This window comes from Saccopteryx bilineata, chromosome 2 (assembly GCF_036850765.1).
Source record: "Saccopteryx bilineata isolate mSacBil1 chromosome 2, mSacBil1_pri_phased_curated, whole genome shotgun sequence".
Lineage (NCBI taxonomy): Eukaryota > Metazoa > Chordata > Mammalia > Chiroptera > Emballonuridae > Saccopteryx > Saccopteryx bilineata.
Genome location: NC_089491.1, coordinates 276,487,612 through 276,515,040, shown reverse-complemented (window position 1 = coordinate 276,515,040; position 27,429 = coordinate 276,487,612). Strand labels below are relative to the sequence as shown.

Here is a 27,429-nt window from a genome sequence, read left to right as displayed (position 1 = left end):
CACCTCCCATCTGGGTCTGTCTGCCCTGTTTCTGTGGAGCCGAGTCCTGGCATAACTGACCAACACTGCTTGGCCAACACGCAATTCCAGCGTGGGACAGCCCAGGCCCCTGGAGGAAAACGCAGCACAGGAGGCCAACGTGACCGCAAAGACAGATAAGCACACTAAGGCTGCCCGAGGAGGGCAGAGTCCTCCCCAGAAATGCACTGCTGAGTGGCATGGGGCCATCACCCAGAAGTGTACAGCACCCCTAAGCCTGGGAAGCTGGGGTGAAGAGGGCCACTGGGAACGAAGGGGTTAGTCACACATCCTATAAAGAGCTGCACGGTGATTGAGAGAGCCGCCTGCCAGGCCCTGGAGCTCTGAACTCACAGTAAATCAGGGACTAGAGAATGAGGCAGGCGGAGCCCAGGCCTGGCCCTCCAATGAGCCCGCAGGGCAGTAAATCTGCAGAAATGGCTTTTGTGGAGTTCTGGGTTTTTCAGGTGTCATTAACATTCCTCCCGATACTTAAGGGGAAATGAAATAAAGTCCTGGGTGGGGGGCACAGGGGGCGGTGCAGGGAAGTCTGCACCACAGAGCCGGACTGGCCGGGCCTCATACCCGTATCCAGGCCGAGTGCCAGGACTCTCTGGCAGGGACAAGCGAAGTACTAGGAGATAGGGTGTCAGGACGCTGGGGGGCAGCTGCTCCATGCCCAGGACCCCCAAGTCCAAGTGCTACCCAAAAGGACCCCACTCCCTCGGAACCTCTGCCTACTTTGGCCCCATCCTCAGTCCCCAGCAAACCCCTCTTCTGGCCAGCTGTTATCAGACAGGACCCCCCGAAGGTCCAGCCCCAGGGGCAGAATTGAGAAAGGGAGTCTGCACATTTCTGCAGTTACTCCAGAGGGGACAGGACGTGCAGGAAGGGGATAGACTTACGGAGTAGCCTCTCCCTGAGACCGCCTGGGCCGAGCTCTGCGGGAAGGAAGAGAACAGTCAGTAACCAGGGCCGCAGTCCACTGGCCACCTGTCCTCTGGTCCCTGTCTGGACCATCAGGGCACCACCATCCCTGGGTACAGCTGCCAGGATGCCAAAACAGGCCCATGGACCACTCCTGGGGCCTTGGCTGGAACTACAGGCTAGGGGTCAGGACTGAAGCCACCGAGGACACAGTTGAGCATCAGAGACTCCTGACAAGGTTGGCTACGCCCAAGGACCTGCACTGGGACCTTCATTCCTCAGGGACGGGTCCAGCCCATGTGTGGCCCCTTTCCTGGGCAGTATGCTTTAGGGGATCCCCTCTGTACCCCAGTCAGCCTGCCCTTTGACACTTGCCAGCCTCCTAGGGTCCCAGGGATGAGGGACCTCAGTGAAAGCTCTCTGGAGGAGGAGCTGGACAGGTAACAAATGGGCTCAGATGGCAGGGTGAGCTGTGGTCTGGAGGCCGGGAGGTCCAGGAGGGTGCCCGACAGGCTTAAGGGACCACCCTCTGCCTCGAGTGAGCATTTGGGCTCTGACAGGTGGAGGCATTTAGGAGGTGGGTCCCACCCACTGCCTCACAAAAAAGGTGCTTCACACACCCCCCAGGGTACTGGTGGTCACCACAGCTGACCTCCAAGACACAGGCTGGCAGGATGGGGTGAAGGAGAGGACAGAGAGACAGATGGTGACACACAGGGTGTAGGAACTTGGGGGCGCCACAGACCAGATTATAGAGCACTCTGGTTGGAGCAGAGGTCCGGATCAAGAATTCTTTCAGAAGGTGGATGATCATGGCGAGGAAGAGGCTGCTCCCTGTCCAACAGGTACCCTTGTCTAGCCTCTGCTGGGGCAATGGGACCCCTCCTGGCTGCAGGTAGCCCCTTGCCAGGTCCTTAGCTCCTGGGGGTCCCCACTGGGCAGAGCTCACATGGGCAGCCCCAGCCCAGGAGGCCCCACTGATGGAGGTGGCTGGTCTGCCGCCGCTGCCCCAAATTCACGCCCTCACGCCGGCCTTGCTGTGGTGAGGGTCCCCTTCCTTTTTCCAGCTGACAGAAGAGCTGGAACTAGGGCGCCTTCTGCCCCAGACAATTAGTGGCCTATTTTCCCATCTTGTGGCAACAAGACTGAGCTGGGCAATTAGGCCTCCTCTGGCCTCTGCCCACGCCCCCCATGCCTCCATTTAAATGATAATGAGGACAACTCATTCAATTCAGTCTTCCTGGATGGCTACTTCAGCAGCTGGGGGTCAGAAAGACAAAGGCCTCTTCCAGGGTTGCCTCCTGCGAGACCTTTCTGCCTGGGCACCCTCCCCCAGGGACCCCTCCCCCACTCCCAGCCCTTGCTGTGTTCCCCCATCCCCTCCCTCCAAGCTCTGGGCCCTGAAATCCCCAGTGGGGAGGGCTGCCCAGTACCACCATTGCTGGGTCCCAGGTGCCTCCCACCACCAGGGACTTGTCTGTGGGGACACTGGAGGCGTGTTCCCAGGCTCAGGCCACCTTAGCATCCAGGCTGAGATCAGCCGACACACCTGCCCATCACCCGCCTGAGCTGGCAAGACTAGTCCCCAGGAGCAGTGTCACACTTCTGCACATGCCCTGCAGGACCAGGACCACCATGGGTCTAACGCAAGTTGAGCCCCCGCTTCCCTGTCCAGTTAGGCCACCAGTGGTGCCCAGACTGTGCCCACTGCAGCAGGAACCTCTGTCTTCACTCAATCCCTCCTAACCAGAATCCTCATTAGTCGACAACTGTTCAGAGAACAGCCGGCACTGTCTGCGGAAGGCAGCAGGGTGCGAGTGTCCAGGGTACTCACGTCGCTGTGCCGGTCACGGGAAGCGCTCCGTCGGGAGCTGGTGGCATCACGGAAGCTGTCGTCCTCACTATTGCGGTCACCCCCTCTGGACATGGCGACCTTCATCTGGGGACAGGAGAGACGACTCAGCCAGCACAGACCTGACCCTTGTGTGGCTGCCCGCTGTGGGGGAGGGGCACAGCCAGGGTCAGGCCCCCAGCCCCACCCGAAGGGGCTGGACCTGGGGAGCCGGCAGCTGGCCTGCACAGCGCTGCCCAGAAGGAGACAGCCTGCAGAGCAGGGGCTCACAGACAGGGACCTGCAGCCAGCTCTGTCCCCTCCTCCAGCCTGGGGAGACTTAGGGCCAACATGCCCCCCTCGCTACACCAAGCAGGGTGGCGGTCACCAAGCCACCAAGACAGGTGGCAACTCCACCCCCTTCCTCTGTGGGCGCACACTCGAAGGCTCCCTTCAGAGCCCTCCATTGTCCCAGGCTGGCACTGGGGCCGCAGGGCTGGACAGAGACTGGCCACTGGGTGGGAGCCACTGCTCAACTTCTCGGCTCCATCCTGTCACCTGTAGGCCTCCACGGCCACTCTCTTCTCATACAGAAACCCCACGAGACAGTTTGTGCCACTTCACAGGGGAACAGGGGCCCATGGAGTTTACAGGACAATGAGGGGAGTGGACTCAGAATCCTGCTCCTACTTTGATTTTACTTGGAAATAAGATCTAATCTCACAATGGTGCAGGGCAGTGATGTCCATCACAGCCCCTGTCCCTTGCCCGCTCACGCCCACGAGGCTCCAGCCGGCTCAGCCAGATGCCCCTCAGAGCCCCTGCTCCCCATGGTCACCCCAGACCCTGAGATGGGGTTTCAGCCCCCAAAAGCCACAGGCCCTCCATTGTGTGACCAGCAGAGCGTAAATGACAGGACAGAACCAGCTCCCATCCTGTCTGGGGCCCTGGTGCACAGGGAGGGCCTGGCTCCCAGGTGGTCCTGACCCTCGGCAGGCCAGGATGGCGAGGCACCTATTTCTCCAGCCCAAAGTCCCAAGCAGCCCAAGCTGGGGTCTGGCTATCCTGTGGCCTTGCCTGCCTCCCAGCTGTTCAGAAATACTGCTAGCCAGCTATGCCAGGGGCCAGGCATGCTATACCTGTTTCCAGGTGGAGTTAGAGATGAGATTAGAGGCCCAGTTCCTTCAAGTCCATGTCCAGAGCCAGAGGGTGCCCTGACTGCCCTGGGAAGGCAGGTGGGAGGCCCTGTGCCCAGCCCTACCTTGAAGTCCATCTACCTGTCCACCCATACATCCATCTACCACCCAACATCTGCCCATCCACCTGCCATCCATCCACTCTCCAATGCTCGCTGAGGGCCTACAAGCCAGCTCTGTTCTGGACAGAGAACAAATGAGGTGACCCCTCCTGACGCCTACAGAGGAGAGGGTGTGACATGGTCAGCAGATACCTACAGGTGCCAAGTAAGAAAAGCAACAACAGAGAAGACAGACAGGTTCTGAAAAGTGAGGAGGCAGCAAGGGGGCAGAGGCGATGGGGCTTGCGGGGGGAGGAGCCCTAATCCAGCACCCACATTTGCTGTGGTGCAGACGGACCTCAGAGGTTCCAGCCACCAACAGCTTAGCAGCAGCCTTGCAACAGTTCTGAACATGCAACCCTTGGCCCCTGCAAGGTGGCACACCACCAGAATGTGTTCTCGGGTTGGTGGAGCCAGATCTCTGCCTTCAGACTGGTGGCTATGAGGAAACAGGCAGGGCATTGCACAACCCAGGGGGTCAGGCCATGGTTCTCAGAAGGCAAGGAGAAAACCTCTTCCTCAGATTCGTGTGGCTGGGGCACTGCCCTCTGAGCAGCGGGCGAGGGATGGGCCCTGGGGTCCTGAGCTTCCTCTGTGACCTCTCCCCTGCAAGAACCCCATCACAGGCTCTGCTGCACATTTAGCGGGGGTGTCTGCCTCCCGGGCTGTCACGGGCTCTCACACAGGCACGTGTGGTCCCCCTCGGCAATCAGACTCACTAGGCAGCCCGTCTAGGGGTCACTGCTGAGAAGAGACCCAAGGAGGCAGGTCCCAGCAACGCCCCAGGGCTGCAGGAGTCAGGAATGGCCATGCCTGGGACAGGTCCAAACAAGGAGCCACCCGTACCCCTCACAGTCAGTAGCAGGCAAGCTCACTGGAACCCCAGACCCACACCAAGACCTCAAAGACCAGTATTTGCATAGCACTAGGAAAGCTCAGCATACTCTACCTCCCAGGGGCCCCCAGAGGGGTGCCCACCCACCAACACCTGGCCTTCTCCGGCCACACCCAGACACAACACCCATCCTGCGGAGACCACATCCCCACCCGCATGTGAGGCCCCCTCCCCCTAGAGCCCCCGCCCTGTGCAGATAGAGCAGAGGAGCCCTCCATCAGCACACTTGATGGCTGTCTCGGCACAAACTGCAAACGGTCTCCTCGGCAAAGGCGCGCACAGTTACAGTGAAGAGGGGAATGGTGGATCTGGGCTGTGCAGGGCACAGTGCACCCTGGTGAGTCTCACACTCACATCCCAGCAAAGGCTTCACCTCAGGCAGCACTGTCAACGTCGCACGAGGCCCAGGAGCACGCACATGAGTGCAGACAGGGCAGGCGTGGCTGACCGCACACTCACCTGTATGCACACGGTGTGTGTGTAGACGCTCTGTGACCACAGGGCTTGACCACCCACAGACACCTGCAGACCAAGGGACAGGCCCTGGGAAGTGTAACAGAGGGCAGAGACACCTGCCAAACACCAGCAACGACTCCGTCCCCAGCAGGCTGGAGGGAAGGGACTAGACCGAGGCCCTCAGGACCAACTTCACTTCACAACACCCCGGCAGAAACCGAGACAGGCTCCCAGTGTCCCAGGTGCCCCACCCTGTGTCTACACGCAACACACACAAACACACGTGTGCACAGCCCAGGCCACCCAGCTCTCACTGCTGCTCCCTACAGACCCAATTCCTCTCAGGGAGCAGCCTCCCCACAAGGTTCCCACATCCTGTGTCTGGGTCTCAGACTTTCCCGAGCCCCCCAGGAGCCTCTAGTGTGCACCTCAAGATCCAGAGGCCCCAGCCCAGTGGGACCGCAGTGGACGGCCTAGCTGGCCGCAAGGGTCAAGCATGTGTCACGCCCGCTCCGGCCCATGGTCCTGCTCAGCTCAATCCAGTCAATCCAGGTTCAGTGCGTTCTGCAAGGCCGGAGCCGCTCACTAACCCGGAGCAGGTGCTCAGTTCAGTGGAGGTGGGGGGATAGTCCACCCACCCAAAGCCCTCACAGGGCCGGGCCATGTAGGCGGTGGTCCCCCAAGCCCTCCCTCATCCTCTGGGCTGTAACCACAGATCTGCTCAGGAAGCCCATGTGACCAGGGCTCCTATCCCCTGTACTCCAACTACTTGCTCTTTCCTCTGACAACTGGCACCAGCTCTCTGGGGCTCAATGGGGCTGCCCAAACCCACCTGGCACAGCCACAGTGGGGACTGCAGCAGACAATCACATATTTCATTTGTTCTGCTGAGGAAGCCCCGCCCTCTCTGGGAACCTGAGTCCTTGGGGCAGGGCCTGTCCAAGACAGCCTCCTGTAGACAGAGAGCCCACGCAGCGGGGTGGGGCTGGCGGAGCCAATTGACAGGGCGTGTGTGATAAGGCCAAGGCCTCTCCCCACCCAGCTGCTCACACCACTGGCCTTCCACGTGGCCCTCTGCTGGTAAGAATGCACAGCTGGGGCCCTGGCTGGTTTGCTCAGCAGTAGAGCGTCGGCCTGGCGTGCGGGGGGGACCCGGGTTCGATTCCTGGCCAGGGCACATAGGAGAAGCGCCCATTTGCTTCTCCACCCCTCCCCCTCCTTCCTCTCTGTCTCTCTCTTCCCCTCCCGCAGCCAAGGCTCCATTGGAGCAAAGATGGCCCGGGCGCTGGGGATGGCTCCTTGGCCTCTGCCCCAGGCGCTAGAGTGGCTCTGGTCGTGGCAGAACGACGCCCCGAAGGGGCAGAGCATCGCCCCCTGGTGGGCAGAGCTTTGCCCCTGGTGGGCATGCCAGGTGTATCCCGGTCAGGCGCATGCGGGAGTCTGTCTGTCTGTCCCCGTTTCCAGCTTCAGAAAGATACAAAAAAAAAAAAAAAAAAAGAATGCACAGTTGGGTGGGAAGAGGAAGTATTTGGGGGAGGAGGGGCGCTCCAGGGAAGAAGACCAGGCGTGCCCTCTCCAAGATGCTAGTACCATGGGGTGGCATGTGTGCCCAGCTCCTGCCAGAAGTAGTTCCATGAGCCCTCCAAGGCTGTGTCCACCAGGCTGGACAAAGGACCCTTCAGGCTCCTGTGGCCCCAAGTGAAACAGGGAGGCTGGCTGGCTGGTCTGTCATCCTGCATTAGGTTCTCCTCATGTCCCCCCCATAGGGCCTGGCATAGTGAGGAGAGCACAGGCAGTGCATGAGGATGACCCAGTGTCCCTGCAGCCAGCAGTGTCAGGGGGCACGCTGCTGCCCTCGGAAGCTGGCCACTCCTCCATTACTCCGTAGTTTCCAGTGGGGTTCAGATGGGTGGACAGGTGGGTGAACAGATGGACAGAGGGGTGAGTGGAGATGCTGACCTTTAGTCAGCAGGCTCTGGGCAGTGGGGAGCAGCCGTGTCATGCCCCCAGAATGGTTTCAGAGGGGACCTTAGGGCTGTGTGCCACCAGAGCTGAAGCAGGGTTCTTCGGGCTCTGTCACGCCGGTTTTGGGCTGAGCCACTCAGACTGCTATGTGGCTGTCCCCATCTGTCCAGAGGACAAATGAGCTGTTTCAAGCCACCAGCATCTCCCTCCAGCACAGCCCCCTATCTTCCCAGACTGCCCAGCCCTCGTCCAGCATGAGTTTTTAGAAACATAAATCAGCTTATGTCACTATGCTTAAACCCTCGGAGTCCCTCTGCGGCGGTGACGTCCATACTACAAGCAGCCCCAGGGTCCCACACCCTCTCACGCGCACCAGGCACACGCCCATCTCTGGGATGCTGGCCAGGCGGCTCCTCATCACTCAGACCTCCCTGACCCCAACCTAAAGGAGCCCTCTCCAGCCCCAGGAGGCATGTCCCCTCAAGTTCTTCCATTCCTGTCACTCATCAGGAATTGGAGCTTTCTGTGGGCAGGGATTGTCACCTGTCCACCACTGCAGCCCAGCCCAGGCAGGACAGGTGGGGCAGGGCTGCTACACGTCCCAGCATCCACTCTGTCCTCTGTGTCCAGGCCACACGGGGCAACGCTTGGTCACCAACACGGACAGCCAGTGAGCGGTGTTTTCCAGAATCTGCTCACTGACTCTCAGTCCCTCAGCCAGGCATGGGGTTACAGGGCTGGTGGCGGGTGCAGCAAGAAATGGGGAACCACCACCCAGGGCAGGGGCAGGGTGGTAGCTGGGCGGGTAGGGCAGGAGCTGAACAGGTGAGTCAGCCAGAGGAAGGCAGGACAGGGAGAAGGCTGGACCACAGGACCTGTGGAACATGCATGCTCAAGACTCAGGACTCCACCCAGATTGAGGTGGAGGAACCTCCCAGAGTCAATGAGCTCCTCCGAGGGGAGGATATGCAGGGAGACAGGGGACGGGGAGGCTAGCAGCCTCACGCTGCCTCTTCCCTTCTCACATGTCCAGTGATGAGCCACATCTTGTCTGCTGGAGCAGAGGGTCTGCGGCCAGGAGTGATGTGCTTTGCTCAGGGTGGGTATTCTGACCACACAGGCGCTCACGAACAACACTTCAGCAAGCGGGTGGCTGTACAGGGGTCCATCTTCCCCAGGTGTTCACCGAGTGAAGGGGTAGGATTGTCAGGAGTGACTGGGCATTCACCTGCAGCCGGGGCCCACCCATGAGCACTGTCATGCACACAAGAGGCAGACAAGCCCCTCCCAGGATGTTCCCCCCCCCCCCCCCCCCCCCCGCTTGGAGTGGGTGTCCCAAGCAGACATGGAAATGGCACACAGACCCTCTTCTAGGATTGGGACCCTGTTAGGGGTCACCCATGCTCATGCCACGCCCCCCCCCCATGGATCCCAAGGGGTCTCCTTAGAGAGCACCTGCATGGTAAACTCTATCTCAGTATTGCATGGTCCAACATGGATGCCCCTCCTCCACCTGGACACCAATAACCTCAGCCACATTATCTTCTCTGTTCCTCAAGGCCAAGCAGGGCCAGGTACAGCACCAGGGGCTCTCATCCCCTCCCCAAGACCCAATCTGCAGATGGGGAGATATAGGCAGAGACCTGTGCAGGGCTCAGAGAGGACACCCAGCAGAACATGGTGCCCAGGCTCCAAGCTACATTCAAGGGGTCCCTGGGGCAGCAGGGCCCTCTCCCAGATCTCCAAGACACCCCTCAAAGACTCACTCCATCCCCACTCTCCAAACAACAGGGTGGGCCCCAGCCCACATCCTGCGTCTTGGGGCCAGTTCAGTCACCAGGGCCCAAACCTCCACCACCAGGGCCACACAGCTGTGCCCTTTGGCTAACAAGCTAGATCATAAAATGAGATTTAGCCTTGGCACTGGCCAAGTGTCTCAGTGGATGGAGTTTTGTCTTGGTGCCTGACGTCACGGGTTCAATCCCTGGTCAGGGCACATATGAAAAGCAACCAACGAGTGCACCACAAAATAGAACTAAGTGGAATGAGTTGATGCTTCTCTCAAATCAATGGAAAAACTTTTACAAAATTGGATCTAGCTTCCAACATTTCCTATTTGCCAAATCCACAGAAAACGTATCTCCAGATCTGGCCACGCAGGACCTGCCTTTCCTCCCAGCAGCACGAACAACAGTGGACCCCCAGGACACAGCACACATGGTCCAGTCCCCCACAGCAAGCAGCACTCCCTTCAGGGTCCATCCCAGCACTTTGAACAAAAGCATCTGGAGCCACAGGGTGGGGGCAGGGGTCACAGCGCTTTGTGGGCCCCTCTGGGTTCAGATTGAACCCGAGCCCCTTCCTCAGCCAGTGATCACACAGGGAACAGGGGAGGCCCAGAGTCCACCCACCCCAGGCTCACAGTGGGGTGTCCCAAGCCCTTGCTGTGGGGTCCCATGGTTCTTCCCTCTCTCCAGCCTCACCCCTACTAAGTGACACTCAAGTGCCTTGGCCAGCACTCCCCGGGCAGACAGGCTTAGGAAAGCAGGGCTGCAATGTCCTCATCCAATGCCCCTGAGATGCACTCAGACACAGCGTGCAGCAGGACCTGGGGGGCAGGTACCCACACTGTCCCACAGGTGGGGAGGGTCAGGGCAGGGGACACACATACACCATCTGAATCCCCTTCCACGTAGGAGCTTAGGGGACAGGACAGGACAAGCTGGCTCCTGAGGGCAATGATGGTAAGCTGGAGACCCCAAGACCACACCACACGGCCCCTCCTCGCCGCTCCCCCACTGCTCAGCTGGATGTGGAAAATGAGGTAAGTTCAGGTACACAGAAAACCACTAGTCAGAGTAAGTCACACATCACATACGACACACTCATCTGTTAAATTACAAACGCTGATGCTGTTATAAAAATAATGGCACGGCACTTTTTATTTTCTTTAATCAGAAAAATAAGCCCCACATTTCTGGGAGATCCTGGGTGAGGACCAGGGCATTAGGCTGCAGGGTGGACCCCATCCTGGCTGGTCAGGACCCCCACAGGGCCAGTGAGGGCCAGAGTTCCCATGAGCAAGAGGGGAGGGGTAAGGTCTAGAGGTGGGGGCACCCCAGAGGGCATGGTCAGCACTGGAAGTGGCCATCACAGGCAGGTGACACTGTGCACAAAGTGTTGAATGGGGCCTAGCTAGGTGGCACCCCCAGGTGGCAATGTACCTCTCCTGAAACGGCTGCACCCCCTCCCAGAGCTGAGCTCCCACCCCACGCCTAAAATCCCAGCAGTGCTGGCATGGGCCTGCCCTGTGCCAGGGGTCTGAGGCAAGGGATGGGAGCGGGAAAGGGGGGGGGGGTACAGACGCCCTGTAGTGTGAGGTCTGTCCCAATAGGGGACGTCCTGGGGACCCAACAGCCAGAAAGCTACAGAGGCTGAGGGCATTTTGGTAATGGCCCCCGGCCCTACAGACCCTATTGGAGCAGAGATAGGGAACGGGATGTGCTAACCCACCTCTCTGCTTGGCTACTGGGGTGGAGGCAGAGTCCTGGAGGGTCATCCTTGCCACCAGCAGCTTCTACCCAACCACAGCTGGCCCTGAACGCCCCTCCCCAGTCATAGGACCCTGGAGGAGGAGGGAAGACCAGCCGAGGCCATGCTCTGCTTGGGGCAAGGAATGTACACTGACCAGAGGGGAGAGGAGGGGCCTGAGAAGGTGAGGCCGGCAGCTCACACACTACACACACGCACACGCGCACACACACACCTGGGGGGCGGGCATGAAGACTCCAACGTACAAGGGTGTGTGGCACTTTAGAGGCACATAGACAGAGGGACCCCAGCAGTCCCTCTCCCAGAGCATGTGCGTCACAAAGCAGCGGGCACGGGAACAGAGCAGATGTGTTGGGAGATGCCAGGGGTCCTCTCCTTCCTTCCTGGTGCAGGCAGGCCTTGGGCTGGTGTCAGCCCTGCCGGGACTCCCGCCTCTGCCGAGCCTGTTTTCAACCGCACACAGCCCGGCCTGTCTGGAGAAGACCTCCAACCAGTCTGGCAACACAGCTCAAGCCGCAGGGTGAGGCAGCCCTGGCCCTGCCCAGCGCAGCCACAGGTGGTAGTCTGGAAAACGGGTATCAGGCTCCTGGGCTCACGTATGGGGCCTGCCGCGCCACCGAGGGGGTGGAGGATCGAGTCCGTCGTGACCTCAGGGGCCAGCAGGGACGGCCCAGGGACAGGAGTGAGAGCTGGGGCTGATGGCCCTGAACTAGGTCCAGCAGGGACCGCCGAGGCTGGCTCAGTGGTCCCAGGAGCGGCCGGCGGGGTAGGGCTGGCCGACCCAGTAGTGAGGGGCGCTTGGGGATGGGCAGCAATGGCTGCGGCTTGCAGGGTGGGCTCGGGCCCAGGAGCGACTGCAGGGGCTGGCAGGGCTGTTTGGGGCGCAGGAGCGGCCGTTTTCGTCGGCAGTTCTGTTCTGGACCCAGCAGCGGCCGTTTGGGTGGGTGAGGCTGTTCTGGGCCCATGAGTGGCTGCTTCTGTTGGCACGGCTGTCTGGGACCCAGCAGTGAAGGTTTGGGGGTGCTGCGCTTCTCTGGGGCCTCAACTAACTGCTGGGGCTGACGGAGGCCCAGCAGTGACCGCCGGGGGTGACTAGGTTGACCCAAGAGGGATCTCCGGGGCTGGTCTGAGGCCAGGAGCGCCCGCCGGGGACGGCAGCACTGTCCTGAGAGGGAGCTGCTGGGCCGGCGGCGGGGACGCAGCAGGAGGAGGGACTGCGGGGGCTGGCAGCGTGGGCAGTGGGTCAGCAGGGAGCGCAGGGGCCCGCTCCGCTGTCCTGAGGATGCTCGGCTGGGCTGGCTGTGCAGACACGGGGCCGCCCACAACCATGTGGGCCAGCAGCGTTGCCAGAGGGCCAGCAGAGAGCGCCGGGGACGACAGAAGGGGCAGGGAGCTGGGGGGGAGTGCAGGGGACGACACAGGGGGCAAGGGGCTGGGCAGGAGCGCAGGGGCGGGCAGCACTGCCTGGGGCCTAGGAGTGACCACCGTGGCCTGCAGGGCTGAGCCAGGAGGGACCGCAGGGGCCGGCTGCGCTGATCTGGGACTGGAAGCAGCCGCTGGGGCCGAGAGGGCTGACCTGGGCCCAGAAGTGACCGCCGGGGCCCACTGTGCTGACCCGGGAGTGGCTGCTGGGGCTGGCAGGGCTGCCCGGGGTCCGGGAGAGCCCGGCTGGGCTGGCAGCGCTGACACGGGGCTGGGAGTGACCCCTGGGGCTGGCTGGGCTGGAGCTGCTGCGGACGCTGGGCCGGGCCGATCTGGTCCCAGGGGTTGGCTGGGAGCGGCCCCCCTTCTGGGGAGCACACCTGCATGGAAGAAAGAGCACGTGTCCACCCGGGCCAGTGTGCCTGCAGACCCCCCATCCAGCCCGGCCCAGACATGCTGCCCCGCACCAGCAGCCCCATCCCCGGTGAGCTGAAAATGGTGAGAAACACCGAGAACCCCTCCCTACAAGAAGGCGCAAACCAGTGAGTCCCCAAAGAAAGGAGCAGCCACAGTGCTGAGCCACACCCAGGGCAGAGCCCAGCACTAGGCTCTAGGAGAAGCCCTGGGAGATCGGCCCCACCCACCAAGGCCCTTCCCAGCACCTGCAAGCCCGGGTGGGTGGGGCTGTTCCCTGCAGTAGACCACCAACCACACGCCCCTCCCCCAAGACACACTGCACTTCACAGTTTAGCAGATGCAGAGCGCCCAGCATGACCCTCGTCCCCACATGGGACACACGCTGAACACCCTGTGGATGGCGGAGCCTGACGGACGCGATGGGGAGACGGGGCCAGCCTAGCTGCAGTGCACCCTGGGCCCTGCTGAGCACACCCCCCACCCTGGCCCGCACCTTGCTCTGGCTGTGACCCACCTAGGCAGGTCTCCTGCCTCTGCCCAGGGTCCAGGCTTGCAGTGGGCACCGCCAGCCCAAGTCTACATGTGCCCACACCCCACGCCTGACAACAATGGAAGGCGTTGACAGACATGCCAGATGCCAAGGGTGGTGTCCAGGTGCTGGTGTGCGCCAAGGGCACCCGGGGAGGGGAGCACAGAGCCTATGGTTCTCTGTGGGGCGGGCCTTGCACTGACCTGCTTGGCGGGCTGCAGCGGGACCTTCTTTCCCCGGTCACAGGTAGGTTCCGGGTCCTGTTCAGGGCTGCCCACTTCCAGGGGCCGGCCGTTCTCACTTGGCTCTGCAGACGGGCAGTTCTCTGACTCTCGGGGCTTCTTGACCAGACGACGTTCCCATTTTTCCTTTCGCTCCTGTGGTTTCAGGGCCATGTCCTTCTGTGGGGGAGGCAGAACAAAGCCAATTAATCAGCAGTGAGTGACACACAGTTCTACACAGTGTCCCTCCAGTGACCCAATTTACATCCTGGGCAGGTGACAGCACCTACCTAGAGGTGCTGAGCCCAGGTGAGCTGTCAAGCCAGGATCATACCCCACAGGAGCCTCCCACGCTGGCAGGGCCACACGTGAGCAGAAGAGCGGGAGGTGGTCAGATGAGTGTGGGCAGACCTGTCAGGACCGTGGATGGTATGAGGAGAGTGATGCTGGTCCACAGCTGGGTGGGGTGAGGCAAGCAGCATTCCCCAGGAATGCCAGCTAGTAATGGGTGAAGGATCACCTTGACCCAGCATGGAGCCCTGCCCAAGCTCAGCAGGAAGCAGGTGCCCAGATTGAGTACAGCTTGGGCCCTGGTAAGGCGTGGCCCTTCCTGGGGTGCCACTTGGACTCCTGGGCTGAGGGCCATCATTGCATAGCTGACCACAGGCAGGGATGGCCCAGCTCCAGCTGCCCATCCCCTGCTCCTGAGTCACCTGCACGTGTCTACCACCCGACCATGCAGCCAGCATCCTGCCGCTGTGGAGGCCTATCTTGGAAAAGTGGTCCCCATCTCAGCTAGGTGTGCAGACCTACAGGGGTCCCAGACCCCTTCCCCAGAACAGAGACCTGTGCCTGTCTTGCTCACAGCTGCACCTGGTGCCCAGGCAGGGCTGGCACACAGCAGGTATTCAATGCAGCATGGTCCTACACACCACCGTGCAGAGCTCCTCTTGTACAGAGCTGTACAAGGTGGCCCGCCCACCTGCAGCCCCTGCCCAGAGCCCAGCAGAGTCTGGTGTCCACTGGTAGTACGCAGGTGAGGTTATCACCTAGTGGTCTCTTGCTTGGGTCCAGGGGGACAGGAAGGCACCAGCTCTTGGGTTGCAGAAGAGGGAGGGAGCCAGAAGGACGGTGATGTGACACACCCACCCACAGTTGAATGTCCCAGGTGGCACACTCACACTTCATAGGAAGTATCCCTCGTGACATCTGACAAAACTGTCCCTAAGTATTACCGTCACACCCCCACAGGAAGTGCTTCCTGAGGACCAGAGAGGAACTGGCCAATGAGCCAGCAATGACAGTGGCCACCTCTCCCAAAGCTGGTGTCTGCTTTCAGGTGGGCACCTGGCTGGGGTCTCAGAGGCATCAGCCCACCTGGTGGTAAGAAGGACCAATGTCCCAGTGTGTCATGGTCCCATGGCTTGGAGGTGGGGACAGAAACATGCCATGCTTGCCGACAGAAGTTCTCCAACCTCATGCCAGCAGCTGCCTCAAGACATGCCCCACCCTCCTTGTGCTTCAGAGGGTCCGCAGTTCCCAGATCACTGAGGGGACCCACAGGCTAGTCAGCCTGGAGCTACCACTCCAGACACAGGACCCCCCACAACTGCCTGCCACATGTGATTCCTGGCCTGGACGATAGGGTAACTGACCACTCAGCACAGGGTGTTGAGCAGACTCCGTCCCTCTCAGGCTGGGACACTCCACACCCCAGGGTTAGACTCTGCCCCTCCACCCCCAGGGTTTTCCCCAACAGCCCAAGGAAGGCACGGGCCCAAGGCCACATAGACCAAGGCTCACAATGGGACTAAGGCCACATAGACCAAGGCTCACAATGGGACTAAGACACCACCACAACTGCTCACAAAAGGTGCTGGAGCACCTTTTGACCTTGGCCCACACCAAGAACTGGTGTGTGCACCCTCCTGCATAGGGGGGCTCCTCCTGCATCCTCACATCCTCACCCACTCCCTAGTGCCCACTGAGGGGCAACAGAAAAGGAGAGAGAGTAGGCTGGCCATACTGGGGGCCCCTGTAGGTCAGCGGCCATGAGGGCACATGTGGGGCACTTGACCTGGCCCATCGGCAATGCTGGAAACCCTCTCGTGCAAAAGCTGTCTCCCCCATCCTAGAATTCAGGTCCCAAAAGACTGTCAGCTTGCCCTATGCCATGTGGCTCTGCCCAAAGCTCCATGAGCTCCTGCCTCAGTATCAGGTAGACCCCAACTTCCTGTGTGTGGGACAGGCCTTCCCCACACTCACCTTCTGGGGCTATCACACCCGGGACACTCACAGACCGTCTGCATTTCTGTGTCCTCCCCTGGAGCACCCAGGCATCTCAGCTGGAGGAAGCCACTCTCCCTGTACCTTGGCCCCGGGCTCTGTGGGTCCCCCCACTTGCATTCATTAATCTGGCAGTGAGCACCAGCTCGGCTCCAGGCACAGGTCACCAGCTCAGAAGGGAGCCAGCCTATTGGGCGAGTTGTCATGACACCCAAATGTACAGGAGAGTAACACCAGCAGGAAGCAGAGGGAAGTGGCTCCTTCAGAGCTGCAAGGAGGAACCTGGGCAGGGCGGGGAACAGTGAGTGCAGAGGCCCTAAATGAAGCAGAAGCCAGGGTGGGGGTAGAGAAGCCACCTGCCCCAGGAGGCAGCAGGTGAGCCAGGGTGGCAGGCACAGGCCCTCCTGGCTTCTACATCCTGGCTCCAGGAGAGGCTGACACCCACCCCCACCCAAGTTCCCTGTCTTGTAAAGAAAACCACAGCTCCTCACATTCTCTGAGGCTTTGAGGCAGGGCTCACAGGGTCCAGACACTGCTGCTCCCACACGGAACCCATGCCCTGAGAATGGCCCCAGATAGCCCTGGGCTTCCTGGAGCAGAAAACCTGTGCCATGCACTCCCAGGCCCTCAGTCACAGGACTCCACCCTGCACAGCTGGTGAGTGCAGGAGAGCTGGCCCTGCCCAACAACCGGGCTCTAGGAAGCCTCTGCTTCCTCCCCTGTAGACAGGGCAGCAGCTACCTCTGGCTGTGGGGAGTGCTCTGTTTGGGCAGAGCCACAGGGAGGAGTGAGGCCAAGGCACGTGGGAGCACACTGACAGCCAAGGCGCTGGGTCTGCTGAGTGCTTTACAAACAGCTGCTTGTGCACCCATACTGGGACCCCACTAAGGTGGGGGCCCTACTGTGCAGAGAGAGAGACTGGGGAGTGCTGAGGCTGCAGTGATGACCTGGGGTGAGCCAGGATGAACTCCAGCAGTCCAGGCACTGGACACTGGTGCCTCAGGACCCCCCCAGCCAGCCCTAGGAGCTGTCTGCTCCCACTATCACCAAAGGGGATAGAGGCTGGCAGTGAGAAGACCCTGAGGGGGTGTCCAGGAAGAGCCTCAGTCAGCGCTGAGCCCAGGACCACCATCTACCCATAGATCCACCTGTGCACCATCCCACCAGCACACAGACCCCTAGCACCCATGCCCTAATGCAGAGAGACCCTACATGGCGGGGGTGCAGGCACAGAGGGGCATGACCCCTGGCAGCCTAAGGCAGTGGCCCTGCAGTGAGGCCCATGGACCCTCTCAGACATGCAGGTGGATGCCCGCTGCTGTGAACCCCTAATTAGATTTTTCTGTAGCAATTTCATCGTCTAGTCAGTTCCCTTAAACATCACTACTGTGTAGCAGCAACAAAATTCCTAACTGTACTCCAATAACACAACCGTGAAGATGGAAGTGATCTAAGCTGGCAAACACAACGTTCACAACCCCTCCCTGGGGGCCGAGGCTGCTTGCTGCCCTTGCGCTTGGGCCTCCAGACCTCCAGATCCTGCAGGCAGAGACACAGGTACAACCTTCTGGCAAGGTGGGCACCCTACCACCCCTGGAATCACACTGAGATCTCTGCCTTAGAATGTGGGCCCACCTCTCCTCTTCCTGCCCTTTGAGAGAGGGAGGCCCTGTAGAATGACATCACAGCTGGATGTCAATCCAGGCCTGGAGCTCCTCCTTTCAGGGGCCAGTAGGCCACCTGTCTCCAGGATCCTCCTAGACAGACCTCATCCCCTCACGGTTCCGTCAACGGCTCTCTCATTCCAGGAGCTCAAGCCAAATCCCACCTGTGCCAGTCTGAGTGCAGCCCCCACCCCCTGCCCCACTTGGCAGGCTGGACTCCCTTCAATACATCTGCCCCAAAGCTTTGGCATGGCTGTTCCCTCACCTGTCACCCCTGTGGTTCACTCACCCTAACCTTCAAGTCTAGGCTTAAACTTCCCACCCCCACATCCAGGACCAGGAAGCCTGGTGCACCTCTAACACCTGTTGCTGACATCTCAGCCCTAGTGTGGGGACCATGGGCAGTGGCCCTTCCAGCTACACTGCTGAACAGAACAGCTCACCTCACACAACCCAGTCACAGCCACCTTCTCCCATGCCCAAGGCCTGTCTACTGACCCCCAAGAAAGGCATACTGCCTGATAGGTCCCTTGCTCCTCCACCTGTACGTGGCTGTCCTAAGTGTTATACCGTCCTCGAGGACCATCCCCGCAAAGGCCTCCCCGACACCTCAACTGCTCCAGAAGTGTCCAAATCCTGCCACACTACACCCTAGTCCCCCCTGGTCAGTCTCCTGCTGGCTTGCCGCACTCCTCCTCAGTGACTTCTTACTGGGGCCCTGCACTGACCACCCAGGTCACTTTCTGACTCACACACAACTGGTATGTCTTGTTCCCAACTGCCGTTCTGACAATTAGGCTTTGAGGTCAGTCTCCGCCCCTCCTAGCCTCTCACCCGAAACCTGGCCCCACAGCTCAGCCCCTCTGCAGCATACAGCATGTCCCTGCTCCCCTCTGTTCTGGAACCTGCCCAGCTGCTGCTCAGCTGTCACACGTAGAGAGCCTGCTGGGGCTGCAGGCCTGCCCTGCCTGCTATGGAGCTGCCCAGGGAGACCGTCTCTGGAGCATCTCCTGCCCGAGTGCTGTCCGGGGAGAGAGGACAAACAGAAAGAGGCCACAGGACTAGCTCAGAGAAGGGCTCCTGCTGCCCCCACACACCCTTGTGAGGAAGCATCCTCCCGGAGCAGGAACAGGAGAAGTGGGCTTGACCAGGCGTCAGCCATACCTTACCTGCTTCACTGGCCTCCTCAGTGCCATGGGACCAAGTCTCGACTTGGCGTGAAACTGAGGTCACCTCCAAGAACAGGAAAGCCAGGATGGCCACACATGGTCCCAAGCCAGGGAGTTAGAGCCCAGGCTGCACAGGTGGGGTCAGACAAGAGAAGCCCTGCCACTCTGGGCACCCACAGCCTCTAACCCCAGGCCCCCTGAGGCACAGCACAGATTCACTCCCCATGCCTGGTTCCAATTCTGCTTTGCCACTTGCCAGCTCTATAGACTGGGGAAGTGACTTTACCCCTGTGCCTCAGTTCCCCTGTCTAATACAATGGGAACAGCACAGCTCCTACTGCAGGGGTTGCTGGGAGAATGAAGTCAGTCAATGTCTCACCAGGTGCAGAGACACTGCACCTTTGCCCTGACTTTGATTGCCGTCTTTCCTAATCCCATGACTCCTGGCCTGACTGTGATCTGCTGGCTCTTGTCTCCCACCGCTCCCTGGTAATGGGGCACCTCACACGAACAGGGCTCTGCTCCCCACCACGGACTGCCAACACCATGCTCTCTCCAGGGAACCCCTCTCTTGTCTGAGGCCCACAGGTGTCTGCAGCTAGTGCAGCGTGTGCAACTTTGCACCCACAACCTGTGCAGGGTCCAGGAGGCAGCACACGCACAGCACTGCTACAAGGAGGAAGCAGTCAAGTACGGTGAGACACTTCAGTAGGCTGGGGTCTGAGCTGGGCAGCCTGTGGAGCAGAGACACACCTGCCAGGCCTTCTGCCAGGAGGTCCTCCCCACACATACTATACACACACACAGCCCCCCACACATAGGTAGCACACCTCACAAACACTCACACTGTATACACATGTATACTCACAACAAGCACACAACTGTGTACACACTATGCACACACAGGCACTGGTACCGGTGTGCCGGGAAGTTGGGCAGGGGCAGTCCACTCCTGCTTAGGCTGCGCACCAGGGTTCTGAATCAGCTCTCTCCCACGTCACCTTCAAACGGAGCCTGGACCACAGGGTCCTGAGAGCTGAACAAGGATGAACCTGATGTGTTTCTGGGAGTGTTCCCCAAATGATGTGGGCAAACCAGGACCCTGAACAACCTCCACAAGGACTGAAACCAAACGCCACATCCGCCCTGACTCCACAGCACTCAGTCCACGAGATCTCGGATTCCAGCCCAAGGGAGAAAGCACCTCCCGTGCCCCTGGGGACTGCTCCCTGCTCCGGCACAGCCAGCTCTGCCAGCAGCCCCACTGACCTTGTCCAGGCACCACAACCTGAAAACCCACCAGATGCTAGGAACCTCCCCAAACCTGCTGGGGCCTACTCAACCCCCTCCCGTGCTCCCTAGTACTGTTCTGACAGCCTCCTTCCAGGCACCTGCAGTCACCTGTCCGCCTGCTCTGCCTGGAGCAACCCCCGCAGAGGCATTGGATCTGGGATGGTCGCACCCAACAAATGCCAGCAAGTCGGGGAGGGAAGGACAAGAGTCTGCCCTCTGGCCTCAGTCTCTTTCTCTTCTGAAGTACAGCAACACCGCATGTGAGCATGGCCTGCCCCAGGGCCGCCAATGCAGAGACCCCAGTGAGTGAGAGACAACAGGAGACCATCCCCAGTAACAGTCCGGGGGGAGGGCCACCAAGGGCCAAATGATGAAGGTTGGCTAAGACCTCACCAGCTCACAGGCAGGCTTCCCAGGTGGCTCTGTCCTGGGTGGGCCTCCTCGGTGCTTGCTTTGCTCACCCTGCTTCCAGCCAGCTGGTCCCACAGTTTCCTTTTTCACTGTCTGCCTCCCTAATGCGAACGGAGCCAACTAACTTAGCACCGGCAGGTGGGGCTAGACACAGCCCCGGGAGTTCCTTCCCAGTGCAGAGAGGGGCTGACGGTTCCCATGCCACCCTGACTGTTCCAGGACACAGGCAGAGAGGCAGCACAACCAGCAACACAAGACAACCGCAGACCAACTTTTCTTAGGAACATGATGACCAGATCCCAGCTACAGGACCAGCCAGGCAACCTGAAGTGAGATGGCCCACACACATCACAGGCAGGGCAAGTACTGGAATTCAGGGACAGCCTGACATCACCCCACTTGTGGTGCTGGCCCAGGCGAGACAGAGTCCACGTGAAAGATTCACACCCAGGTTGAGGGGAAGGGAAGAGGCTCACCAGAGGGAATGAGCACCCACAGGAGGGCCATGGGACAGGAAGGGAGGTGGGCGGGAACACTGCAGGTCCTGGCAGATGCCACGGTGGCCACCTGGAAACTGGCAGAACTTAACCCACAAATTGCCTAGGTACAGAACAGATGGGATAGCAACCAATCAGGAAACACAAGGTAGGGTGGGCAAACAAGCACACAGACCTTCGTCAGAACAGATCTGGCACCACCACCCCGTGGAAAGGCAGCCACCTCCCCACTTTTCAAAACCCTGAAAAAACAGCATGCAGCACACGGACGCCCCAGGTCTAGGAGCTTCTCTCAGGAAAAGCACATGCATGAGGGGTTCTAGGTGGGAAGAGACATCCGTGAGTACACCAACACCACCAAAGTCCTCACAGGGAACAAAGGCAGAGGGTCTGACCTGTTGGGATGAGAGCAGTGAGGAGAGGCTGGGAGGGGCTTAGACACAGGGGTGACAACTCCCTGCCAGGGGAGGGGGAGAGTCTGACCCCAGCTTGTGGAGACAAGAGAGTAAGTCACTCCAACACATGGGGAAAGAACCTTCTGAGTAGAGGCAAGGTAGATGGCAGGGTCTGGAACTGTGTCCACATGTGTGCCCAAAGACCTTTAAGAGGCAGCTGTGGTGTGCCTACAGGTGCAAAGGACGGAGGGCAGCGAGGGGCCACAGTAGGCAGTTACTGAACTGGAAGCCCAGAGCTCAGTGAGGGGTGGGGACAAAGCCAGTTCCGTGAGCTCTGGAGCATTTGCTGGCCAATGGTGTGGGACAGCAGGAGTGACCGCTCTGTCCTGCTGCAGCTGGCCCAGGACACAAACAGAGGAAGTGAAACCCTTCCGGGAGCTTCAGGGAGGGGCTGGGCCAAGTGTGGCTGAGCAGCAAGGTATAAGCCTTCCCTCCCTGCCCCATCCAGGCCACAGATGCCAGCTGAGGTGGGGCCCACAAGGTCTGCAAGGGCTGGCTGGGTCAGGGCCAGGTGCACAGAAGGGGACCCGGCAGAAGACAGAAACTGGGAGGAGGGGGCTGGGACCCACTACACATGTGTATACAGACACACGCATCCCTGGGACATGAACACACCACCATATATGTGTACACATATGGCACGCATATATGCACATGCTGTGAACTTGTAGCTCTACCCAGAAACTCAGACTGGGAGCAAAGGCAAGCAGGCTGTGCCTGCCACAGGGAAACCTCACCCACTGACACTCAGCCTCCCCAGGGCTGCCCCCCTGCGCCCTGCAGCCTCCAGGCACTCAGCAGGGGAAGGATGTGGGGAGGCAGACAGCTCTGCCCCCTTCCCCACCATCAGGTGCTGGGGCAGTGTTAAAGGGACACATAGGGAAACTGAGGCCCAGAGGACAGCACTATGCACATGACACCCAGTAATGGTGGGGCAGAGGTGTGGGCTGTGTGACAGCCCAGGAGACCATCCCTGCCCATCTGCATGGGGCTCACGACACCTGCGCCCAGGGGTGGGATGAGCCAGTCAGCCAGCAGACTTGGGGCCATGGTGCCTCCACCACAGCCACATGGTGCCATACCATGCGAGCATTTGCCGTGGTCCCCCTCTCTCGATAAGATGCATGATGACTGGGGGAGACACTGAAGACACCCTCCCAGCCTACATGGCACGGGCTCTCCAGACCGTCTGGGTGTCCATGGTGCTCAGAGGGGTGGCCTTTCCTGGAGTTCAGGCAGCAGGCCCAGGCAAGGCCACCTGCTGCTGCGTCTGCAGATTGCATGCAGGACCCCACTCAGCTCAACTCAGACTCCTCCAAAAGAGCGCTGGGAAGACACAGCCCACTTTCAGGGGAAGGTTTCATGGTTCTGCAAACTGGACTGCAGAGGGCAGACCCCGGATGAGGATTTCACCACCCTGGGCCTCAGCTTCATCTACAAAGGGCGTGCAGGACAGCACCCTCAGGGCCGTCATCACGTGCTCCCATCACACTGCTTGTCTCTCCCACCACAGGGCGCTGACCCACAAAACAGGAGGCAGTGACTGTACAGGGACCCCAGCCCAGGCTTCTAGCCCACAGTTACCAAACCTGCCGCGAACTGACACGGCTAGTAATTCCAGGTCCTGAGTGGGAACGGCAGAGAATTAAGAAAATAGACTTAAAGAGAAAAAGGATGGGCTCGGGAGAACTCTCCCATTGCAAAGATAGCTTGCAAAAGGCGATTCTCCAGCCCCTTACCTGCTTTATTTATAGGGCAAAGTGAGGGCATAGCAAATCAAACAGATCATTAAAACAAAGTCACATTTCCAAGGCATCCCAAGAATTCTCCCAAGTGCAGAAAATCCCCACCATACATAATATCTTAACTTCACAAAACAAAGGATAAAAAGGAAATTGCCTCCAGTATTTCCTAGGGACATGGTGGACAGGACAAGTATAAGCAATCCAGCACCACAGCTAACATGGAGGTGTGGAAAACATGGAGGTGTGGAAAACATGGAGGTGTAGAAAAAACAGCCTTTAGCAACTTCACTAAGCAAGTGAGGTGGGGGGGGTTCCAGGCAGACTGTCAGCTTTCTGTCAGTTTCCTACACCTGTCCCCAAAATATCTAAACCGCAAGGACGCTGTTGGTTTGCAGTCCCCAACACAAACCTGCTGCTACCCTGGAGCAGTGGACATTCACAGGGGCCAAAGGGGCCATGCAGCAGCTTTGCTCTCCCCCACTGGTAGGGTGCTCCTTGGAGGGAGCAGCTCCCCATAGCTGTGGACCCTCATCCTATGCAGGTCCCAGGCTTAGTGCTGCACCCCATCACGTAATTGCAAAGTCCTCGCCCTCTCTGGGCCTCAATTTTCCCACCTGAAGAGGAGGCAACCTGGAGGAGATGCTCTGTGAAGAGGTTCCTCCGGCATCAGCGCTACTCCCTGAGCCCGACTCTCCAAATAGTCGCAGCCCTGATCCCCTGTCAGGAGTGAGTGGGCACAGGAACCCCCAGATTAGGGTTCCCACAGACGGAACTGACAGCATGAGCTTCCACACATTGCCTGGTGGGGCCAAATCTCAACTCCCCACACTCCTAGCCCAGTGTTCCCAAGGTCCCAGGCACATCCTGAGTCAGGCCCATCCTGGGGCCTGCTCCTCAGCCTGTAGCACACTGCCAGGTCACAGGCTGTGGGCTGTCTACAGCACTGAACAGAAGGAGGGGCTACGATCCCCTCAGCCACCCTACAGGCAGGGCTGCATCCTCCCCGAGGGGCAGACACTAGTGCACACCGTTGGGAGGACAGGGACCTGACTTGGGCACGGGGCTAGAGGAGTATGCTTGGGACAGAGGGGTAGGGAGTCTGTCTGGGGCAGAAGGACAGGGAATCTGCTTGGGCTGCAGGAGAATAGGGCCTGCATCCTCATGACAAAGGTAAGGAGGACTCTACGGAAGTGGCACTCTTCTCTGTGCAGGGCTCACCTCCTGAGTGGGTCTATACCTGATGTTTGGAACATCCCATGTGGAGGCCTGGCAGAGCTCTGAGACTCGTGGCTTTGGGCCTCAGTGTCCCCATCTGTGTGGGAGGACACAGGCACAGATCAATACCGCACAGTACACACCTACTGCACACTAGCCATCACTGTGAATGTCTAGGGGAAAACCACTACACTTTAGCAAGAAATGAGACCAGATTAGAGTGACAGTTTAAAAGTCATGGCTTGTGCAGAAGCCCTGTACTTTCCAGGGGTGGTGGCCTCCTCCCTAGCTCAGAAGCACAGAGAAAGGCATTCGGAGGCCCAGGGTGACATTGAGTTCTGAACAGAAAGCAGGTTTGTCTCACTGTGACCCAGCCAGGGCTGTGTGGAGCCCACAGAAGTCCTCTGAACCCAAGGCCGCTCTTTCAGTGCCCCGGATGCAGAAGAGGTACAGCCAAAGCCTCTGTGGGCATCACATGGACCCCACAGGCTCGTGTCACCAGGGCACACTGACTGACCTTAGGAACAGCCTTGCTAAACCCCGGTGTTCCCTCCCACTTTTCCAGCGGTTGACTTCACAAATGTGCATGGGGCACTGGGACCCCACAAAGACAAAAGTGGTACCTGTTCATGTCCAGCTCACAGGTTCTGGTAGGGATGGCCCCAAAACAGCCACATAGTCACTAGACAGCTTCAGACAGAGGTGACTGACAAGAAGGACAATATGTGAATTAACCCAGGGGTTAACAGTGGGGGTGGGAGAAAGGATGCCTTTGCTTCAGACAGTTGCTGGAAGGGCCTCTTGAGTGACATTTGCACAGTGATGAAAACAGACCAAATCTGAAGGTGCCAAACTACAAAGGGCAGAGGGAACAGCAGGAATGGAGACCAAGGCCAAAGTCGAAAGGGGCTGACATGCTGGTGGGAGACAATGTTGGTGGGAGAGGGTGGGAGACTTGGCCCAGGAGTTATCTCAGACCCCGCAGATATGCAAGACAGAGGATCCCAGGGCTGTGTGGTGAGTGTCTGCTCTGACATGGGCACCCCACCTCTGTGCATCCCATGCCCAGACAAAAAGCACGCCTGCCCCTGAGCCACCTCTGCCTGGCTGCCAGAACTTAACCCTGAGCTCTCCAGAGACCTGCAGACCCCCAGGGAGATGGCGGCTTCCTGCAGGGACCTGCAGTGTGGGCACCTCCCTCACTGGAGGATCCCAGGCCACTGGCCGCCAAGCTTCAGGAAAAGGAAGGGAGCTGCTACCTGAGTGATCGCTAGGACTCCAAGCCCAACAGATGCTGGTCCCTCCAAATAAATGCTGCATGGGGTGTCTGAGGGTGAAGGCTCCCCAGAACCCCAGTCCTAGGAGGTGGCAGAGCTCCCCATACACCAGGGGTCCCCAAACTACGGCCCTTGGGCCGCATGCGGCCCCCACCGCACTTCCGGAAGGGGCACCTCTTTCATTGGTGGTCAGTGAGAGGAGCATAGTTCCCACTGAAATACTAGTCAGTTTGTTGATTTAAATTTACTTGTTCTTTATTTTAAATATTGTATTTGTTCCCGTTTTGTTTTTTTACTTTAAAATAAGATATGTGCAGTGTGCATAGGGATTTGTTCATAGGTTTTTTATGGTCCGGCCCTCCAACGGTCTGAGGGACAGTGAACTGGCCCCCTGTGTAAAAAGTTTGGGGACCCCTGCCATACACCCACTTGCCAACTCTCTGACAGTATTCACTTCCCTCTCCACTCAACTGGACTCAGGCAAGCAGGGCAGTATTTGGTCAGCAAATATTGCCCTTAAGTCGGCCAGAAGAGCAATATTTGTCATCCTATTAACCAAGCCTTGAGGGTCTAAGCCAGGACCCTCTGCATCCCGGTGCAAACAGAAACCTCAAGAGGAAGGGGGAGGAACGGGGAAGAACCACAAAGTATCTACTTTATCACCACCTCCACCAAGTCCGCCAGCGCACACCTCCCTAGCACATCTTGAGCCCCATCAAGTGATACTTTGGCAACAGAAACACAATGGGGAAAAAGGCCGATTGTGCAGCCGACGGTCCCCGTTCGCACAGTGTAACTTTCAGAGGTTTTCTCCCCAGCAGCTCGGTACACGAACAGTCCTGCACCCACTTCAGGCTGCCGGGTCCCCCAGCAGCGACCAGGAACGCTCAGAGGTGGGTGTGCCGAAGGCCCAGGGCTGGTGTTCCCAGGGGCGCCCGCCCCGCCCCGACCGCCCCGCCTACCTCCAAGGCTTCCAGCGTGCTGAAGCTGGCGATGGCGAAGCCGTCGATGACCTCCTCCTCCTGGGAGCTGGACTCGCGGCGGCGGCGGCGCGGGGGGCGCGCGGCGGCGGCGCGGGGCGGGGGCACGCGGGGCAGGCCCGCGTTCTCCTTGCCGGGCCCGGGCTCCGGCTCCTCGCCCGACGAGGCGCTCTGATCGCGGGCGTCGCGGGCCGCCTCCCGGCGCCGGCCGCGGTCCCGCTGCGCGCGCGAGCGCCGGCTCTGGCGGACCTTGGCCTCCATGGCGCGCGATGACCTTGCGGCCGCGCCGTCGAGCTCCCACGGCCGCTGCGCTACGCGTGGCTGCCGGGTTCGGTGTGAGCCGTGCGGGCTCGGGCCCTGGGCGGCGGCGAGCGGCGGGCCGGGCCGGGCATGCCGCGCCGAGAGCCCTCAGCCCCGGGCCCGGCGCGGCCTGGACGCCCCGGCGCAGGCGGCCGCTCTCATCGGCGGGGCGGCTGGCGCTCAGCGGCTCCAGGCCGCCGCCCCGGGGGCGCGCCCCATGCGCGGCGGGCGGCGGACGGCGGGTTGGGTGGGCGATCGGGACGCGGGCAGTGATGAGGCACCCGCGATCGTGAGGCGGCGACGGCAGCGGCGGAGACCAGAGCAGATAACAACTGACGTACTTCCGCCCGGCAGCCAGCTCCAGAGGAAGTGAGCGCCCCAACAGATCCCGGTGCGAGCCCCGCCCCGCCCACGCCCAGGCCACGCCCCTCACAGGCCCCGTCCGGGCTGTTCTTCGCCCCGCCTCGCCCGCTCTCCGCCAGGCAAGCCACGCCCTCCCGTAAGCCACGCCTGTCTCTATTTGGCCAAGCTCCGCCCTCCAGTAAGCCCCGCCCTCTGGGGAATTGGGACGCCGCGCGACTCCCTTGTTTCTGAGTCCCCGCCCCTG

At 60.0% G+C, this 27,429-nt stretch overlaps 1 protein-coding gene across 10 annotated transcripts in view; it reads right to left on the bottom strand.

Moving 5' to 3' along the window:
• The window catches only part of FBRSL1 (fibrosin like 1), a 57,192-nt gene extending 29,973 nt beyond the window's left edge, over positions 1–27,219 (bottom strand). For 3 of the 10 annotated variants that reach the window (XM_066260881.1, XM_066260884.1, XM_066260885.1), the window contains exons 1-4: positions 26,505–27,205; positions 13,513–13,710; positions 2,780–2,884; positions 924–959 (exon numbers count right to left, since the gene is read on the bottom strand). In XM_066260881.1, the coding sequence (XP_066116978.1) occupies positions 924–959; positions 2,780–2,884; positions 13,513–13,710; positions 26,505–26,783 (618 nt within the window). In that variant the 5' untranslated portion in view covers positions 26,784–27,205. Of the gene's footprint in view, positions 1–923; positions 960–2,779; positions 2,885–10,304; positions 12,744–13,512; positions 13,711–26,504 lie in introns of those variants that run through there. The other 7 variants (XM_066260888.1, XM_066260882.1, XM_066260887.1 and 4 more) reach the window with 4 other exon arrangements.
• Positions 27,220–27,429: the final 210 nt, after the last annotated feature.